Here is a 22,109-nt window from a genome sequence, read left to right on the forward strand (position 1 = left end):
GTTTTCTTGCAGCACAAACGATCAAATTGCCATGAAGAATATCTACTAGGAGTAAAAAAAGATAAAATGTTACACAAACTTTCAGATTCAAAAGAAGCACACTGACATATGACTTTTTCTTACAAGAAGAAATGACTAAAAACTATCATAAACTAAACCGTTGATTGGATTCTAACATAAAAACATTACATCATAAAATACTTTTCAACATCTATCAATCAAAATCTATAAAACAAAACATTAAAAAACGTCCAGACAATAAGCTTACAATAATAAATTTCCCGGACGAGTTAAAGAATTTTGACCGTGTGTAAGTAAAGTCTTCTAGCTAATTCTCGAAAAAAAAAATCAAAACACGCAAATATTCTGACATCAATAAAGTTAGCCTGGATATCCAGGCTGTAAACTATTTCACAGTCTAGTTTTTGATATTTTATGTTCTGGTTTACAGCCTGGTCTCCCTAGAGCAATTTGCATTCTCTTTAAGAGAATGCAGTCCGCTTGCTTGCGCTCACTTCGCTAAAACCGTAAGGGCCAATCTACATGGCGTTGAGCAATTCTAAAGCAAAAATAGGATAGTCCTCCAGTTACTAGTGAAGATAGGGTTTTCTGTTACATGAAAACATGAAAAAGAAGAAAACAGAGGCAAGTTCATTTTCCAAGAAAACATGGTTGGTCATGATAATGCATGCAAACTTTTTTATGGACTTTGGTGTAATCTTTGGATGTTTTAAACGGTTTTAAATAGTTTTAGATCTTGTAAGACTGCTTTTTATTAATTTCTGTTTTGCTGCCCTGGGTTGGCTAGGAAACATGGGTTTTCACTTTCATTCTCTAGGGAGACCAAGCTCTATAATTTTAGAACTTTGTATGTTGAGGTAAATTTTGTTTTTTCTAAAATTTTGAGCTTGGATATCCAGGCTACAATAAAGTAACAGCATTAAATATTTTCAAAACCTAATTCAAAATTGTACTCAATTAAAAAAAAATGGATCACGGGTCTTTAAAGGTAATTTAATCAAAAGTTTGAAAAATGCTTTTATAAAGACTTATGATTTCGAAGAGTCCCAAAACAGTAATGTCATCATGTAAACAAATAAAAACAAATAATACAATATAATCAAAACCCTGATCGATAGAAATGCAAATAATAATCAATAAAAACTCACAATAAAAACAAAATCAAAAATTTTGCGAGGTTGGTTGCACTGCAACAAGAATTTTCGATAACGAAATTGGTGTAGGAGACAAGAATGCCAAAGAACTCAAAACCGATGAAAATTCTAGACGTATTTATTAAAGTTTCTGAGTAAGAGAAAAACACAAGAAATGAATTTAAAGATTATTGGGTAGGTAAAAACATGTATCAATAAAAAATCTATAAAATTTGGGTTAGGTAAAAATCAGTGTCAAGTGAATCAAAATGGAAAGACAAGTAATGGTCTCCATATCGACTTCTCATCAAAATTTCCGGAACATAATGCAGGGACTTTAATACAAAATCGAACGTCCGTCCTCATGTTGTCTCTGTATCGAACTAAGTTGGAATCGGTGTAATATACCAACCACATTAAAACCAATGTTCAACAATCAATCAAAATGATAAGAAGACATAAAATCTGAACGAGGCTCATTCTTACGCGTGTCAATAAAATTATCAAACAAAAATCAAATATGTGTTCATGCTGTGTCCCAAAAACGTAAACAAAAATAAGATTGCGGAGTTGTACAAAAAAATGTGCGTAAAAAGTGTGTTTCAAAACGATGACCATTGTCGACTTTCTTATCGATTGACGATATTTCCAACATGATCGACTATTTTTCGCGCGTACTCGATCGCTCGTCTTGCTTTATCCGCATCGTACTGAGAATGAGGAATGATAGGTGCAGACCAGTTGTCAGGATATCGCATTCGCTCCGCGCGGCCGACCAAAGATTGTAGCTGGGAAGCCCACTCACTACATGGTGAATATTGCATAGATAGAATATCTAGGTCATGTGACATGAGTCGTTGATAGTTTTTCAAGTATATAGCAGCTTTCAATGCTTTCTCTGCCGCCTGAAATAAAAAAAAAGGAAAAAAGTCTTATTTCGAAATGTTTTTAAACCCGTGAAAACTACACACACCAGAGTCCGTGGGAATTTTATAAAAAAGTTACAGGGAGCACAAGGATGTACAGTATTGTGGAAACAGCATGCAAGTGTGTCAAAAGATAAGACTTTTAGACCGCATTCTAAAGTGAAAATTTCGATTTCAAATATGAATAAGGGAAATCAGTAATGGATAAACTAAGGAATATGCTGATGAGGTGACGAAAGGAGAACGAAGAAGGAAATACCTGATGTGCAATATAGCAAGCCCATTCATGATGGACGTTAATTTCTCGTGCTGCGTTGACATCATGGTTTGCTTGTCTCCACCAACGTCTGGCTTCTCCGGGTTGTGGGTTGTTCGGTTGAAAAGTGGGTGGCGGAACATTGTATCCGGAACTGTAATGACAGCCTCCCCATGACCTGTATCGAGACCTGTATCCGCGATAGTAATTTCTCCAGCTGCTGGCGTACTGATTCCATTGGTCTGTGTCAACGTCGAAGTTTTCACCGCTCTTCAACTTTTGTAACAAGTGCTGGATATACTTGAACACTTCTGTCGCAAGATCTTTCGTCTCGTCCGAATGCTTGTCCGGATGCCAGGCTAGGTATAATCTTTTTAAAATCAACTTTTGTGTTTTCTTGTCTTTTCCTATCATGTTTTCAAATATTTTCTTGATTTCTTGTTTGATATCTTCCAAGGACTTGCCAGCAAAGTCGACAGAGAAATCAGATGCAACATCGTCACCTTGTGTCGCCTTCACGAAACTGCGCTCAAATTTGAACACCATATAAGACGGAACGTCTGTAATCTCATCTTCTTCTTCACCAAGCTGAAGACCATATATCCTCGATGTTTCATTCGGATTGTAATCGTCTCGACGGAATATAGCGTAGTAGAAATGTGGTTCGTCTGAATCAGTTTGTTGGACTGCCACATATTCATCAATTTCAAAGGAAGAGAAATCTTGACGAAGAAGCTGGTGAAGTTCAGCAGGTACAGGTTCACCAGGAATTGGAGTGTTACCAAGCTTCTTAAAATCACTATCTTCAGATCCGCGAGTTATGTTTCGCTCATCAAGCACTCCTGGCAGTGAAGAGATATCTTCTGATAGAAGCAAAGGCAAGGCTAGGATGGATTTTTTATCCGTCAATTTATTACTAAGAGCCATCAGGAATCCTTCTGCGATGTCACTCTCCAATTTTCGGTCCGGGATCGCATCTAAACTGAAGTAAATCTGAAGTGAATCATCGTGTATCCGCATGGAAATCTTCTTGGTCATTTGACTGTCAGGAATCACAATCTCTTGGTAAAGAAGATTGGTTTCAATACTTGGTCGGACAGTCACTTGAACATTTGCCAACGATTGAACCACAGAGCTGACATCTAAGTTTTCAAAGCGAAACAATCGCTCAATACAATGAATGAAAATCGGGTGTTTGATTCGTCGTTTCAATTCTTTGCTGATATGAGAACTACTGACTGTGATGCTACCTTTATTTTCTGATTCTTCCGTCAGTTTCTCTACTATGCTTTCACTTAAAACTTTCGGACGTCGACATTTCTGTAGATTAGTCATCAATCTCTTGTTGGTCGTCTCTTCCGAATCCAACTCCTTACCATACGAAAACATTAGAAGGGGCTCGTGGAATTTCTTCAGCCGTTCTTCCATGTGAGTATCATCAACAAATAAAGCATCAGTTGAGAGGATCATTCTAACGGAACCTTTGTTCACGAAACTAACAGTTGGCAAGTACAGATTGTCTTCAATGGAGTTTTTGGTGTCTGTCATGATCTTGCTGCTTAGGTAGCATACAGCTTTCTTGGAGTCTTCTAGTTCGTTTGGTCCAAGTGGATTGCTATCCGATCCTTCGTAAATATCTTTTAACACATTGACAAGGTGAGATACATTGACTTCTTTGCTGCAGCCAATTTCTGTAAGATTGTCGAAATATTTTCCAAAAGTAACTGGGACTGTGTTAAGATAAGGGTAAATTGTACTTTCCTGTCCAGTGATTGATTTCGAGGGGACTTCTAAACCTTTTCCAGCAAAGACAACAACACAGCTCAAATCTTCCAGCATTTCTTTAGACTTGACCAAATGATCAGAATCGTAAAACTCTTCCAAAACGTTCACATAGGTCTTGCAATATTGTTCTTTGATTTCCTTATAAGTCGATGTAACTTGCTTGAAGTTATTGTCTTTGTTCAGGATATGTTTGAAATGTGTCAGTACAAAATCGGTAGAGACAGTATCCTTCGTCACGATACCAAGTTTTTCCATGAGTTTCGGCTTCCTCCAAATTGGATTCGTACTGTATTGCGGCAAAAGGAATTTGGATGTCCAGATCAGTTTCTCCAGTGAATGGAAGCATGAATCGCGGAAACAAATACGATCAACTTGAGAATTCCGGCTACAGTGAATCTTCTCGAACGCTTCTAATACTTTGTGCGGGATCAAAAAGTTTATGTTAGATAATTGACGCAAGAAAAAAGAACACTGGAATTCCTCTTCATTGTAAGACAAACGGTCACAAAGAAGCTCAGATACAGTTTCTACTTTTTTGAAGTCATCAGCTGTAGAAAGTTCTCGAGCGAATCTCAGGAACAAGTCACGGTTAAGTTCATCGACAAGACCGAGTTCGACCAGAAAATGCATCCAATCGCCTCCCCGATACTGTTCAGCTGGAAAACATTCGTCTGGAAGCATTGCTGCGAAAATACGTTCAGTTGGTCGATACATATCTTTACACAGGGTCTTTTGACCATGTTTATTTGGGAACAATTTCATTTCTTTCAATTTCTGGATTAAGTTCCAAATTTTCTGTTTCCCCTCTTTTGATAAATAACTGATTTGAATTCGAAGATGAACCAGATGGGACTCCATTTCTTGGTTGGAGAAGTGATTCGTACACGGAAGAATATAGCTATAATAGAACTCATGCCATTCCATACAATTAATGCCAAGAAATTTGAATAAGTCAAGATGGCTTGAATTGTGTTTCAGTAAGACGCAAGACTTCATGTCCTGGACGTGTTGCAGTCCTTCATGAGGGATACCTGATGGCAGCATGATGACTTCAGCATTTTCAATGGACGTCAATTGCTTGTTGAACTTCTCGAAAATTTGCAGCGATTTGAGTCTAGGTATACATTTGATTTGTTCACCATACATCTTCAAGTGTTGGGTTAGGTAAGTTAGGATGATTTCTGCTTCGTCTGTATCTAAATCATATCGACTAAGAGACTTCACAAGATACATCGCGTTGATGACATCATTAGGATCACTGACTTGACCAAACAGCCAATCCCGGATGTCATCTTTGTAAAGATCTTCAATGCGTTGTAATTCCTTTGAAACTTGAACCACAGCCATTGCAGGTTGAAAAACACCAATTCTTTTCAAAATGTTGTTTAATGGATTAATGGGGTCCTTTCTGAAATTAAGAGCATGTTTTCTTTCCCTGATTGGCATGAGATAATGTGCACCATATTCATCTTTTTGCACTAACAGAAGTGACCAATCTCTGACAATATCTAAATTCAACTCTCTTTCATCCTGATCGCAATGACTCTTCAAGGTTCCGATAAATTGCCAGAACCTTTTGACCCAATGTTGTTTGAGGTTTGTGTTTGACAACAGTATCGGTTCACTCAAAGACTTCAATCCTTCTTCATCAAAATTTCGATTGAGCATATCATGGAATGCTTCTAGATCAAAATACTTGAAACAAGACTTATCTAGCAGTGGCTTTTGACGCGTTACTGAAAAGACTTTCCCGTGAACAAAGATTGGTTTTTCTCGGGGGAAGAAATCAAAATATTGTGTGCAGAATTTAGCATCTTGTACTGAAAATGTTGTCAGGTGATCATTGGCTAGCAGACATAACGGCAATCCATCGAGGCGGACCTTTGGAGGCTTTTCATCTTCTTGTTTCTGAGAGTTTGAATCATTTACACAATCTTTGACGCAGTAGTCCAGCAAAGTGATGAGATTTGAGGTGTCACCAAATAAGGTATCTTTGATGTGTACAGGAGCATCTGTTGGGAGAATCTGAGATGCCAAAGTCACCAGAACGTCTCTGATCAATGCTGGTGATGCGACAGTCAATGGGAGCTCGATTTGCTTGAAATTATTTTCCACATGGAAAGGGATAGTATCGGTATGTAGCAAAACTGCTTTCATCACGGTTAAAAGATTAGGAGCAGTTTTTGTGGGTATCGTGGTCGACGAAAAAGAGTTTGCTGAAAACGATGGAGTGTAAGAAGGAATTTCTTCACGCGGATAAACAATAAAATCTTCTTGTGGTGCACATGGAATGATCTCACCATTCTTGTTCACCAACAACACGCTGCTATTCTTCTGATAAAGTGCTGTGTAGAATTTCTTTGTTAAGCCTTTCCAGTAGTCGTCTTTCATCGATTGGCAGTGAGGAAAATTCTCATAAAACTTTCTGATTATTCCTTCTGTATTTTCCTGTTTCTCATGTTGACCAGATATTTCTTCAACTCTTCTCAAAATGAATTTTATGTAACAGGGTAAGACGCAGCCTTCAAGAATCGAATTATTCCAGGATTTGTCTAGTTCAGAGCTTGTTTTGAGATTTCGACGAGTTTCATATTCAAGTATAAAGCTACCATTCACAATGGCAGGAAAGCCAGTTTCGCACGGTATGGGGAGCGTGCAAAAAACTCCAGTGTCAGCAACTTTCTTCTCACCAGTAGAAGACTGGTGCGGTGGTTTTTTCTCCAGATCTTTACAATGAACACACTTATCATTTTCGAGCAGTTTTGCAATGCCACCTTTAGGGACAAGTTTCAATTGTTGTTTTTTAACTTGGCGTTTTAAATCATCTTTGAGTTCGATATCGGAGAAACCACATTGTTCGATTACTTCCCAATGAAAAGAATCGAACAATTTCTTTCCACGCCAATGTTGAACGCACAACCTTCTGATCAACATTTCTCTGCACTTCTCTAACTGCTCAATACTTGTCAATTTGGATGGAAAATTTCTTTGATAATCTTTGAATTTTTGAAACTCACTAATGGATACGTCAATATTATGGACTGTAAACCGCTCTTCCATGAATTTGCCATCTTGGGTAATTATTGTGAACTTTACTGACGAAATGTTTTTCAAAAACAGCAATATATCGTTCGCTCTAGATTTGATCTCATACATCAAAGAATTCACTTTATCAGCTGAAATCGATGAATTTGATATTTCGGATGTTTTTGACATATCTTCGTTTCGAAGAGGAAAGCGGAACAAGGTCTTGCCGCTCGTGTCAATCTCATTGAGTAGAAGTGATGACATGACGTCAGGATACTTCTGCAACAGTCTTCGAGCACTTTTCATCATTCGTCCAGGTTTTTGTTCTGTTGCGCCTTCAGCGTACAGTCTGTTCGGATCAAAGATGCATAACACGTCATCGAATTCCTCCACGTGGGTCAAGAGAACAGGACAATCCGTAATACTGTAAACAGCATTGAACCCAACTCCGTATTTCCCCGTAGTCAAAGGGTCCTCCCGTTTGCTACCAGTGCCAAGGTTTTGAATCCCTTTCAAATCTCTAGCTGTAAATTTACCATTATTGCAGACAAGAAAAGCTGGCCCTTGCAAGGGTTTCCATTTCTCAGAGAAAACTTTCGTTTTATTGTGATTCCTTCTGTCCAAAATAAACTCAATTTCAGTCGCGCCAGCGTCGTCAGCATTCTGGAACATCTCTTTGAAGATGTCTTGCGTGTGGGAATAACCACTTAACAGATTCTTGATTCGTGTTGTTAAAGGCTCCTTTTGACCAAATTCACACCAAGAACCCCACAATTCACTGGCTTCTGGATGTCTGATCATAAGGTCTGCTCTCAGGGATTTAATATGCAAATACTTGTTGAACTTCCATGGAAATTCTGAGTGAAGGTACTTGACGTTCTCATCGTCGGGAAGCCATTCAATATCTTCCCTGTAGCACAGCTCATGGACTGGATACATCTTACCATTGTCGTCTGGGAGGTACAACTCTTCTGGACTGATATCATAATTCATCCCATGCAGATAAGGAATAACTCCATGGATAATCGCTTTGGTGGCTTGCTTAGACAAGGTCCAGTCGTTTTGGTGAATCATCTCAAATAGGTTGATGAAATTTTGAGGAGTACAGACTTGTTGCACACCAAAGGAAATCATCAGGTTCATCCAATTTCTCCTTTGTAATTCTGGATGTACTCGGTGCAGATGTCCTGGAATGGGTGCTTCAATTTCGAAAAAGACATCACTTGGTTTCGCAAGATGATCCTCTGAAGTGCGGATACAAGCAATATCTTTTAGCTGAGGGTAAGGATTATAAACTTTAGGGAGATGAAAGTAAATTTGGTGCAATACATCAGACATATTCTGTGACAGCATTCCTTTTCGTTTATATTCAGTGACAAGATGTTTTAATTGGCTTACTATTATGTCTGTTGAAAAGTCACTCTCACTTTTCACAATGGAGGATATGTTTGCAGGAAGAGCATTTTTGCTGACCAAAGAAGTGCAGGAAACAACATCACTCAATTCATTGGAAAACATTTGACTTGGTTTTGCGAAATTTGTTTCTGATGTAAACCATGGTAGAAATTGTCTGTTTTTCGGTTGAGAGAGTGATTCAATGAAAGGTAGATCTCTGAGCTGTTGGAGATCATTAGCAGATGGCTGACCGCATTCACCTATTAACATCAAAAGCGCACTCAATCTTTCACTAGCTGAAGTGTTTGAAGATTTGGATAAGTTGACAACAGAACGTGCTCGTTCGATCAACATTGACCAAGGTAGCTTGTGTGTCTGCATGCCAAGTTGAGTGAGATAATCATTGTGTTGCTTGGAGACATTGGCAAAGACTTCGTCATCGATTGTGTAGATTTTTGATGCTTTAGATTTCTCTTTGACAAGTTCCTTTGGAAATACAAATTTGTTGTTCGGTTTAGTGGGAATACATTGAGTATTCTTTATCATTTCTTCAAGAGGACCGATAGGCTTCGATTGCAGCAGATAGTCTAAGAGTTTCATCCTTATTTCTTGGTCGAGCTCACGGTTTTCTCTAAGTGATGTCAGGAACATCGTAAACAGTTTTTCTTTGTTGATTGTAACTTGCTTTAAATCTTCCGTAAAACCAAATCTATCGAGAAGTTTACAAAATTTGTTGGGTAGGAGAACACATTGCTTTCCACTATTCACCAAGTTGACGAACTTGATAGCATCAGGTATAATATTGTCGTTATCAAACTCTTGATCAAGGTTGAGGATACTGTTCCAGGGTTTCCATCCTCCAGGTGTAGGAATCACTTTGTGTTGGTCTTGTTTGTTGAGTAGTTTTACCAAAAAGTCTTTGACCAGGAGCTCGGAATGCATGTTGTGGGCTAGCATTTGCTCATCAGGCAGAATCTGGGACATCCACTCATCTATGGTAAGCTGTGGAAAATGTTGTGGTAACACTGTAACCAAGTTGTAGAACGCTTTCCCCAAATCCATGGATAGTAGCTCATTCCAATGTTTGTTGTTTTTAGAATAGCTTTTGTCATCTGAGGATGATGTTTCAAGGTTTTGTCGGTTCTTTGTGACATCAAAAGCTGCATTCAAATGAACAGAGAGGTGCGATTTGATTGGCAGTGGTAAAAAACAGTAGAGTTTTCCATTGTGTTCTTTGATAGTTTTCTGGTTGTTCTGGACAGTAAATGGGAGAGCAACGCCACCACAAGGAAGGTGACCCTTGTTTTGAAGAGCATAATTGAACGTTTGAGGTCCTCCAATGGAAGAAGAGATTAACCAGTTAGTAGACGAGACTAACTGTTCTCCATAGTGAACGTCAATACTTGAGATTGTTGTCAGATTGTTGCTGTTATCACAAATTGGTTGATGTGGATTTTGTTGCAAAGAGCTCAGCTGTTGGTTTGCCAGCTCTATGATATTACTGCCTCCATTGATTGTCTTTTTGTTGACTTCAAACAACTTAGTAGTCAATCCATCTCCTTTCTTTTCCCAAACTTCGACATGCTTCACTTTCTCGGTAAACAAGATCAAATCATGCAAAGAGGATTTCAGGTTTTCAAACAGTTTGTTCATTTCACTGTCAGAGTATTCCAACTTCTTGATGTCACTTTTCTCGACTGTCTCTTGTCTGCGAAAAGGTAAACGAAACAGAGTTCCCTCGTAATGTGTGAAGGGTACTTCACTGTCGAAATCGAATTTTGCACCAAAGATGCTGTCGAAAACTTCAAACTGGTGTCTGAAACTGCTCAGCTCCTTAATGTTCTCCGACAATGGGATTCTGATTCCAGGCACATCTTTACTCTCCAGAGCGTCACCAAGATACGTTGTATGTGGATCAAAGATCACAATGCTGTCACCACTCAAGAAGCTTGGAACATCAGTTAGATGGTATACGGAATTGAAGCCTAGTCCAAATTTACCAATTTTCTTCGTGTCATATTCCTTAGTACCAGCATTCAATTTGGTTATATTCTCAAAATCTTCCTCTGTAAACATCTTGTCGTTGTAAATCCACAGTGCTGGTCCTTGCCAATCTTTCATACCTTGGTCGACCAACAAATCTCTCTTGTCACCATTCACTCTTCTATCATACAGTAGTTTCACAGTATGGGCACCAGCATCATCCGCATTTTGTACAAGTTCTTTTATTATTGCCAACCCATCGCGATATTCATCCAATAGTCGTTTCAGCCGCAATGTCAGTGGTTCGGTCTGCCCACAAGCTTTGAAGAATCTCGATTTTCTGCCACCCAGTACCTTACTGATAAGACTTGGAACTTTTAAGGCGGCTGCAACATCTTGACCTAAATCACTATGGATGATGTTATTTGACGAAACAGTGGATGTATACTTTGTACTTTGCACTTTGTCGATTGAATAACAATCATTTGCTGGGCACAGTTTCAATCCAGAACCTTCAACTGGGACCATTAGTTGAGATTTGTCGGTAAGGCATTCGTCCAAATGATTTTCAACCAGATAATGAACAAGCTTAATTGAAAGCTGGAAATCAGCAGCATAGTTCTCGTTGGCACTTGCATTATTGTTTACTGAGATTTGCTTCAAAACATCGATACAAAGCTGAAAGCTGTTCTGATCATCAATGATTCTGGACACGACCTTTGAAACAAATGTCTGCGGTATTTCCTTTGGTAGATCGAAATAATACGGTGTCAAGTCGATGGCCATATCACACAACTTAATCTTCGAAATTGGTACAAATCGATCTCCTTGCCATAAGTGATGTAACATTTGTCGGTAGGGTAAGATTTGGTTTGCTTGCTTTGAGAGTTCTTCATATACAGTAAAGATGATTTTCTTGAATGCTCCTTTCTCATCACTGTCATAACTGCTTTCAACAATCTGTAGATTCTGCAGCAATTCGGCAACTGTTGGCTTTCTCAGGTGTTTCTGGTAACATTGAAGGAAGCTCTGGTTCAATTGCTCATGGACCATATAATGGGATGCACCAATATAGAATCGATCATCGAAAGAGAACGTTAAAGCTGGACTTGACAAGGTTTCATCTAACCATTTTAAGCTGGTAGGGTAGTCAGATGGCTTCTTTGCTGTTGGTATCCAATTAATGTTTGATGGTAGATTCAAGTTGTTAGCATTTCCAAGCTTCAAGATGGCATTAACCTTCTTGAACAATGTTGATTGATTGAGTAGCGAAGTATTGTTAGCAATGAGGGTTATCGAAATCATTAAGTCTTGAAGGGAAACGTTTTTTTCTGATTTTGGCAGAAGTTGTGTTAGAATTTCAATGCTGTAGTCAGGAGCTGGAAATCGGTTTTCAGCTTGAAATGCATCTTTCAGTATGTTTGTTGGTTGGAATAACGATGAAATTGACACTCGTGGCCCGTCACCATTTGTTCGAAGAGTGAGAACTGGAGCAAGTTTGTGAATGAAATGAGCTGGTAAAATCATATTTTCTGATTGAGCTTTCTTCAGGATTTCATCATAAAATTCTGCAGGATCAGGGATAAGATTATTGTAGTCGAGCATTTTATGGCAAACATCAACAAAATTCAATTCTCTTAACTTCATGCTTTTGATGAGAGAATCTTTCACTTGATCTTTACAAACCAAAGGGAACATTTTGGAAGTCCAACTTTCTGATATGTTTTTCCTATCAATGATGTTGCACTGTTGGGAATTCACAAAAATTGTTGAATTGTGAACTTTGAAGATTGGTAACGTGAAAAACAGCTGTGGAATGTTTTCACATTTGGAGAGTCCTGAGATGAGTTCACAAAACAGCTCCTCACTTTGATGGTTTTCCAAACATGTTTGTATGTTGATTCCTTGTTGATGTTGACGCTCAATCAAATTGATAATCTTTTGTTCTGTTGCTTCAAGAATGAAACCCTTTTCCTTCAGGTAATATAAATCATCTTTCTGTAACATTTCTTCATTGACAAAGTGAACTCCACAGCTATTCAGGAATGCTTTCATCTGTTCAGAAAGGTTGGAATTTAATATTGGTTGACATTGTTTAGACAGTTTCCACAAGAAGGACTGATATTGGTTGGTTGTCAGGATCAGAGGAACTCCTTCCAACAGGCTTAGATGGTTCCAATTGTAACGAATCTCTTTCAGTAATAGTACATTCCAGTCAGAGAGTATGTTTGGAGATGGCCATTTGATTGTCTGCTCATTTCTCCATTCTTGGGGTTGAAGGATAATGATTGCTTTGCATAACTTTTCAAAACTGTCGACAACCATAACATTTGATACATTATTACCTTGAGAAAAAAAGAAGGAATTTTTAAAAAACACAGTGTTTCCTTCCCAAGTGCTCAGTAAATTCTCAAGAATCAGTCTTTGAACCATTAATAATAAATGAATTAAATTTTGAGTATAACCTTTGTTTTTTTTGATGTGCAAAAACATTCAAAAACAAATTCAAAGCCAAAACTGGTACTCAAAATTCTAAGATGCACCTCTTTATGAGAAAAGTCTTTGGGAGTAGGGTTAAAGAATGAAACTAAGCAGAGGAGATAAAGAAACTTAAATTAAAAATCAAACTAATGCTTTGTGGTCTCCAAAATTTTGGTCCTTTACTACAAAATTAGTTTTTTGCAAAAAAGAGTTTTTTAAGTTGAACCTGGAAACTCTAGAAAATAATAGAACATCTGCAAAAGAGAGTATCAATATATCAATGGCAAAATTTAGCTCTGCTACAAAAGGTTCCAAATGTAACTATTTATTTTGATGTATTTTAAAATGATCTCACAAGTAGCAGAAATTCTCAGTTTCCCAAACGAAAGATCCATATATCTAAATAATGGACGGATGCAAATTGCTCCATCAAATTGGATTTTGTTTGCAGTTTAATTTGAATCAACAGTTTTCAAGTAATAATCTACTAAAAGATTGGACACAGGTAGAAAATAAGCTAAAAGGAGATAGAAACAAACAGTTAAAAAGTCAATAAATTTGGTCTTACGATCACATATCCATTCTTTGAAGGAATCCAATAAGCTTTGCGACTGTTTGAAGATGTTAAAATCCAAGAGATGTTCTTTACTGGGTAGGATTTTCATGAAATCTTCATTCTCAACTAAGTAAGTGGAAGTAGTTGATAATGAAATGTGGCTCCCATTTACTAACGGTAACAATGGTGTTTGATAAATTTGCTGCCAATCATTTGTGGATTTGATTGCAAACTCCAATAGCATGGCTTTATCATCAATTGGTAATGTATGATATTGTTGTTGATTCTGCATTATCAGCTTGATTAATGTTGTAGAGTCTAACCATAATAAATTGTGTCTCTCAAAGCACTTAAGTATTGAAATGGGTACTTCAGCAACTTTAAGGTTAGTTAGTGTAAAGTCTGAAATGAGGGACTTTTGCTGACATGATGAAAAGCTTTCAGCGTTTATTAAGTGTACATTTGTTAGAAGTGCAAAGTCTTTGACATTTTCAAGATAAATGAATTTAATCGAGAGCATGTTCTTGTAAAACTTTTCCAAGAAAATGTGCCATCTCTGGTCGACAGCATCAATGCAGGGCCAAGCTTTGTACACTTGTGCAGAGCTGAAATCTGTAACTAGAAATGTCATTAAATCAGCATAGACAACAGGAGCAAGTTCTGTTATTAGGCAGCTGTTCCAGTTGACAGTTTTGTCGTTGCTGCTACCTCCCTCTGTCAAAGTTTTCCATTTCAAATCTTTACGATCCTGGAGCAGGGCAAAAAACCCATTGATGTGAACAGGCATACCCGTCATTTTTGGTGTATGTAACGGGAGTGGCAAAGCAGAAAATACATGCCCACCAGGGTCACTATCATCAAGAGGCAAAGCTACAGATAATAAAGGTATGTATGACAGTTCCTCATCATGCATCATTGCTTTAAAATCATCATCACTACCGGAATAGCCAAAGTGTTCACTGATAGCGTACGAGTAAGACCGTAAGTTTCCTTTCCACATTTGGTTAAGTTTTAGGTGTCGGTTTAGTTTTTCTGTTTTTTCAAATTGTTTTTCCTTGACATTTTGCTTGATTTGATCCGTGAATGGTTTTGTCTCAACTGTGTTGTTACCATCAAGTGAATAGATTTCTTCAACTTCTTTGCTACCATTATCAATTATAAAAAATTTCATTGTTTTGATATTCTTTAAAAATATCAATGATAGAAATGCTTCATCAAGAAATTTGTCAATCAGTTTCTGAAATCTCATTTCATTGCTATAACACCTCGTAGAGAGCTCTGATTCTGTTTTCCTCAGTGGGAATCTAAACAAAGATCCATTTGATACTCCAACATCCCAATACTTCTTTGGAAGTCTTTTGAACGGTTCAAAATCACCTTTGTTTTGGACAAGTGCAATGTTCTCAGTCTTAGTCATATCATACTCAATAACCTCTGAGTTGAAAACCTTTTTCATTGGGTCCATCAATACAGTGACACCATCGCTTATCACAACCGGAAGGTCTAAATAGACAAAAAAAACATGACAAATTCTGAGAAAATGTCAAAAATCAATCAAAACTAAACAAGTAAAAGGGAGTGATTTTTCTTTATAGCCATGTTATTATGATTATATTTGTTTTGAAATTGCAAAAAAAGGTCAGCTCAATTTAGAGCTCTTACTAATCTGATAATCCATTTAAAAAAACGTTAATTCCCTAAAAAAGTAAAAGAATAAATAAAGATCCATGTTGTACCTGTTAAGTGAAAGACAGATTTAAATCCCAAACCAAAACGTCCAACTTTTAGAGCATCTTTGACTTTGTTTGAAGTACCAAGTTTCAGAATGCCTTCCCAATCAGAATCTGTAAACTTTGCATTGTTATATGAGTATAACGAAGGTCCCTAAAAAATACAACTTTGTTTAAATTCCTTCACCAAACTAAAAATCAAAATTGTTAAGTTCAAGGAACCTAGAAACTACCATTAGAGACCAGTTCTTGAAAATGTAAAGAATAAGTTTCAGATTCTAAAAAGGAAATTTGGAAATATTAAACTCTGAGTTAGAGTATCAGGTTTGATGTGCAGGGTGTCCCCAAAAAAAACCCTGTTTCAGAACACAACCACAAGTAGAAACGTTTTTGTGTGTGTACGTTGTTTCTCTCTTTAACGCAACATGCTAATTAACACTTAAATGGCTACAATATTAAACTAAAAACCCAATAAACTTATAAAAAAGATCAATTGTATAATAAAACATTTTTTTTGAAACTATGAAATCGATTAACATACTAAACATTATGTGTAATAAAAACCCTAACGTGAATACTAGTTTATGACATAATATACACAAAAATCCTTCTACTTGTAGTCATGTTTTGACACATGACTTATTTACAGGACACTCTGTATAACCTCCTTTTTTCTCTACACTTTACTGATGTCTGATCTCAAACTCTAGTTGCAGCCTGCTTTAACAAGTCAATAACATTCAAATAAAAACAATTTTTTAAGAAAAAACTATTTAAAGGACATTGAAAACATCTAACATTCAATCTTTAAAATTGTCTTATATACTTCAAATTTTACAAAAAAATTACAAAAATCTAAACTCACCTGAAAATCTGTAAGTTTTGGACAGTGATATTCCTTTGATGTGTGTAATTCATTTTTATCGTAAATAAAGACAACTTCTGTAGCACCTGCGTCCTCTGCATTTTGTATAATTTCCTATAAATAAGTTTAAAAATTAAAATTTCTAAAAGTACAATAAAATACATATAATTTAAAAGTGAAAACATTTTACTAATCAGGATTGATAACAAATGTTAGAGAAATAGATTTACTTACTTTAAATATTTGTCCATCATCAGGGTATGTTTGTAGGATTGACTTAATTTCTTCACAAAGTGACTTTCGTATGAATGTTTTTGCTGAAAATAATAAACATCCGGCATCCATGACATTGGTCTCAAATCAAACTTTATCAATCATTTCTTATAATTGGTAAAATAGCCCCTACAGATTATTCTTCTCATTTAATGCATCTGACCTCCTAATTTTGACGTTCTTGAGCAGTCAGAAATTGAGTTATTTTTCTTTTCAATGTAAATTCTAATCTAATTGATCTAATTTAATAAATGATGTGTCAAAGTCCACTGTTCCTCTCTCCAATAGAATAAGTTTGATTTTTCAAGACTTTAAAGAACTCAAGAAATTTATCCTCGACATAAAAGAAACATAACAAATGCTGAAATAAGTAAGTTTTTAAATTGCAAGAGCTAAAAATTTACGACTCATTTAAAAATGAAAAAAGTTACGAAAATATCAAAATAAAAAAGGCAACAATAAAGAAGATGATAAACAATATGATTTACATACCAACACTCATGGTTTATGAACTGGAGGAAATACACCCAGTACACAGGAATCTTAACCAATATCCCACATGTCCCAATTTGAAGAACAACAAATAATCAACCTAAAATTTCAAAAAGATTCATTTTTCTATAATTGTTTACTCTAAAAGAAAAGTATCTACTTTTACATAAATATTTTTTGTTTTCACAGTTTGAAAGGTTTTTTTCAACTAACATAAAAACTAAAAATTTCATTTCTCAAGAATGGTTTATCAAATCTTCTTCAAACTTTGACCAAAGATGTATCTAGCGAAAGTTGATCATTTGAAAAAAGAAATTTTTCGAAATTTTCATGACGTCAGCAAAAATTAGTAAAGAAAGAAAAATCCAATCTTTTGCTGACACAATCTAAACTTCGGAAAAAATATATTTTCAAATGATTGACTTTACTGAGATACATCTTCGGTGAAAGTTTGAAGACAATTGGATAAACAACCCTTGAAAAATTCAGTTTTTAGTTTCTATGAAGTCATCAATTATGGCGTCATAATCAGTTTTTGCGGTTTTTCACGAAAATCGGCAAAAAACCAATTGGGTTACACATCAGGTTAGAAACTACATCATAGTACCCTTCATGTTCAGTCATTTGTTTGGTCGTTTTCTGTTGGCTAATGCAATCTAAAAATTATGGTAATTTTAAGACATACCATAACTTAACCGAGAATTAAGGGCCATTCCTGAAAATCACATAATTTTGTGGACACTAAATTTTTTGACATTAAAGTATTGTGCTATGAACAAATGGCAAGCTTGGCTACGTTTCAGTGCTAGGGTACCACATTTGATAAAAGTGGAAATATGACATAACCGTAAGGTACGCAAACTAATCAAAAACCTTTTTTAACCCTATTGTGTAGAATCTACTACGCTGGTGTACTTTTGTGTATGTCTTGGAGAACATTTTTTTAAACGATTTAAACTTTCTGACTTTTAGTAAAATCTTATGAAGAGTACTTTTATGAAATTTTTTAGGGTCATAGGTTCTCTAGATCGGGTTTTATGACTTTATTATGAAGCGTGACATAAAACCCAGCAAAAATAGCTTAAAACTCTAAATTCTAAAATGCTGATAACTTCTGAAATATTTATCTGATCATATTTAAATTTTGACACATGATAAGTATTGACAATATGAATTCAAAAAAAATTACAAAAAAATTTGAAAATGATGAACAATACATTTGGGTTTTTTTCCAACAGGGCTAAAAAAATCAAAAAAGCTTGGGGCTAAAGGGTTTTTGAAGACAGACTGACTGTTCAGACGTTATGGTATCGCTTCAAAATGAAAAGTTCTAAAACACTGTCTGAATGTCAAAATTCAAAACGTCAAAAAAGAAGACTTTACAAAGCAAAACAGATCGAAACAGTTTCACTCCACCATTTTCACCGAAATTGAATTGCTGGTTTCATTGCTCCAAAATGTTCTGTAAGCAGTCTTATCCGTAACATATATCATTCCCAGTGAGGATCTTATCGCGATTCTCAGATTTACGGAAAACAACAGCTTTTTGCTAATTTTTGCCTCGATTGCAAAATCTGTAAAACCTATTTAGCTTGAGGGAAGAAAAAAATTAGAGTTTTTAGGTTTGCCAAAAAAAACCCTAGTCAATTTTTTTTCATCTTCACAGGATCCATTCCCAACCTCAAAAGACATTTTTTGTGTAGGGTTTTTTTTTGGCAAGTTCTTCCTTCGAAGAATTTTGATCACTTTTGTTTTCCCCTGAAGGCTGCGATAGAAAAAATATTAGGTCTAGTGGTCTCTAGACGGGCGGCCTAGACTCGCTTCCGTTTTGTATAATTTTATGATAACGTAAGGTAGCGTAATTTATGCAGAAATAATAATAATCTTTTTGTTTTTATTTTCAGGTATGCCACCAAACATTGAAGTCATCGTATGGATTTAGCATGAACAATAGGACTAACAGACTTGACAAAAGGAACAAACAATAAGACGACCCGAGAATCTTACGATGAGGGCGTTTTGTCTCCGCCTGATATCGCACCCACTCAAGTGAGTTATGGCATGTCCAAAGAAAAAGTGAACCAGTTCCACTCACTTTCAAAATGTCAAACACAGCTGGAAAGAAGTGCCTTGTGATGTAGATCAACGTGATAGGTGTATGAGAAATTTAAGTGAGGCTATAAGAAGTTATATCCCAAAAACCTGTATTATGACGTCATAAACATAACATAACATTACGTCATAAAACTAAAAATTTTAATATCTCGTGAACTAAAAGTCATATAAACGTCAAATTTTGACCACAAATAGATATTGATGTAAAAAAATTTCTAAGTTAAAAATATTTTGAAAAAATGATGACATCATTTTTTACAGCCAAAAATCGAAAATGGCTTAAAAATGCTGACGTCATCATTTTTCAGGAGATTTTGAAAATTTTACTTCTAGAGAATTATGATATATTTGTTCTGTCAAAATTTCATATTGATATCATTAATAGTTTATGAGTTATTTAAATTTTAAGTTTCGTGACATAATGTTACGTAATGTTTCTGACGTCATAATACAGGTTTTTGGGCTATAACTTCTTATAGCCTCAACTTAAATTTTTCATACACCTATCACGTTGATCTACATCACAAGGCACTTCTTTCCAGCCATGTTTGTCATTTTGAAAGTGAGTGGAACTGGTTCACTTTTACCTTGGACATGCCGTAATTCACTTGAGCACAGAAGACGCTGTTTAAAAAGCGGGGGTAAAAATAGTATAAAGTAATATCTTTTTGTAAGTGTTTATTTTGTGAAATATGTAAACATTTTCTAATATGATCTACAAATTGGTCTGCATTTCTAGAATTTCGATAACGGAAACATAAATATGTAATGAAGAAAAGATAAACCGCTCCAATTTTCTTTCATATGTTTAACCCGCGGAAAAACAGTATTTTCTTATTAAGTAACTTTACATTTCCCGACTTGCTAACTCCCATTGGAATTCTGATTGTAAACCCGATTGGTTAATTTCGGAACATCTTCATAATGGAAGATAATTTCTCTATCTCTATCTCTATTTTGTTGGTTGGCTTGTTGAATCTTGCAAGAAAAAAGTAAACAGGTATAGCTTTTTCTAACCAAAGATCTGAAGGATTCGAGCCACACTGATTCTGGAGTGATACGAAACCGTAATATCTGAACATGGTCTGAATTATGTTTCTGACCAGCATCATTGGGCTTTTCCAGTTAAAGTCCATTACAGGGGGGATTTTTTTTTGAAATTCCTGGATTTCCAATACAAAAGCAATTGAAACTCCTGGATTTCACAATCTGGAATTTCCGATTCTTTTTTCAAAATTTTGAGAAAATATGTGGCATTTCCAAGAGTTCAAATAAAAAATTGAGCAGAATTTTCGAAGCACTTTGCAAAAATTGACTGGATTTTCGAGTGCTTTTTTTATCTGAAAATTGAAGAGTCCATTTATCCACATCCGGGGGGGGGGGCACTGGGTTTGCGGACTGACTGTATGTGCGGGCCAAAAATTGGCTTTTAAAATTTCACCCTTACAGTGCAGCAAAAATCAGTGAAAATCATACCCTTAGATGCATTTTCCCCCACATTTTCGATCCCTTTCGTGCAAAAAATGGTCAAAATTCTAGCATTTTTGGTCAAAATATCTAGATTTTTCAAGAATTTTCTGAAATTTCTACCCTTACAGTGCATCTCTAGTTTTTCCGACCCTTACAGTGCATTTTAAACATATTGGAAAAGGTACCCTTAGGACCCGCACATACCCGTCGGTCCTTTTGCCCAGCTGCCCCCCCCCCCCGGGATCCACATTTATACTTGTTTACTTGTAAAATCGCAAAAATCCCTTACTGTTTGACGACACAAATCAGATTATCAAGGTCGAGCCCTGTAAATCTCATAGGTAATCTATATATCTTGGGCTGTATATCTAGGTGTGTTGCTGGAGAAAGGAAAATACTGAGGTCAAGCAGCTAGCAGGCAAGTAGAATGCCAAAAAAAAAAAAATGCTTGCATACCTTTGGAACCCTGGAAGCTTTCTCGAAATTCAAACCTTTTTGGATTCAACCTCTTCAATAATCTTTGTTTTCTCAAAAAGTATTTTATGCTAAAAACTGTTTTACAACAGTAACAACTGTACTTCTCCTCAGGTCAAACCTCTTCGAATGAAGTTTGAATGGACTTGCCAAAGCACGCAGAACAATGTTGTTGAAAATTTTTATCGACCTCGTGCAATCCAACCAATCAGAGGTCATGGTTTTGTCACGTGACCAAGTTCTAAGAAGTCAAGAAGCCCCGGGTTTGCCGTGTGTCAATCACAAAAAAGCTGATGAGAGAAAAATGGGCGTATTAAATGGCGCCCGCCAAGCTAAAAATTTTAGAAAAGAAGCGGGCGTACCGCCGGGTCGTTTCAGATAAGAGATTTCACTGTCACTTTTCTACTAGGGGAAAAGACTTCGGGTATTTGACAAAATAAGGTTCGGAAAGTTACCTATTATCGGGGAAAAAATGTCGGAGTTTTATTTAGTCGGGTTTTTTATTTCGTCGGGTGGGGAAAAATTTCGTAACCTACAGCAGAGGTTATCGAAAATTGATCTTGTAATTCGACGTTTAAAGCACTAATTTCGGTAAATAAAGGTGTAAGAAAATTAGATTTGAATTTTGGTTGCGCTTGGGTAAATGTTTTTGTCGGGGATAAAAAAATCGGGTGCAAGTTTTGTTCGGGTGATAAAATGTCGGGGAAATATTTCGTCGGGAAAAAATTTCGTCACCCCCCCCCCCCGGATAATTTTTGGGTATGCAAACGCACAACGGTGGTAAGAGTTTAAATTATAAATGCTGCTCCCGTGTTTCGCCGAAAGCCAACTACAGTATTCCCAGTTATTCAAATCAAAGCTCCAAGGGGGATAAGAATTTACTTCGAATAACTGAAAAATTTGTTTACTGCCAGATTTTCACCTTAAGTTAACCTTAATGGGATGGATTTTTTTTGAAGTAATTGACGCATTGAGATGTTCAGTTGAGGTAATGAACACAAAGAAATACTTGAAGAGTGTTAATAGCCATAAATTAAGACCTTATTTTTTTTAGGAAAAAAAGTGTCATGCAGGTTTGAATAACTGCGGGAATCTAGTGTACTACAGGAACGTATGAGATTTTGGTA

At 36.2% G+C, this 22,109-nt stretch overlaps 1 protein-coding gene across 1 annotated transcript; it reads right to left on the minus strand.

Moving 5' to 3' along the window:
* Nucleotides 1-86: 86 nt before the first annotated feature.
* Nucleotides 87-21,117, minus strand: LOC136818810 (sacsin-like). Its single transcript, XM_067075047.1, has 8 exons — nucleotides 20,965-21,117; nucleotides 16,924-17,023; nucleotides 16,393-16,475; nucleotides 16,159-16,272; nucleotides 15,300-15,447; nucleotides 13,576-15,066; nucleotides 2,340-12,871; nucleotides 87-2,059 (listed from the first exon to the last, which is right to left on the minus strand). Exons 2-8 carry the CDS (start codon nucleotides 16,931-16,933, stop codon nucleotides 1,784-1,786), a joined length of 12,654 nt encoding a protein of 4,217 aa, XP_066931148.1. The 5' UTR covers nucleotides 16,934-17,023; nucleotides 20,965-21,117; the 3' UTR covers nucleotides 87-1,783.
* Nucleotides 21,118-22,109: the final 992 nt, after the last annotated feature.

Source organism: Clytia hemisphaerica, unplaced genomic scaffold, assembly GCF_902728285.1.
Source record: "Clytia hemisphaerica strain Z4C2 unplaced genomic scaffold, Clytia hemisphaerica genome assembly, whole genome shotgun sequence".
In the NCBI taxonomy this organism is placed as follows: Eukaryota; Metazoa; Cnidaria; class Hydrozoa; order Leptothecata; family Clytiidae; genus Clytia; species Clytia hemisphaerica.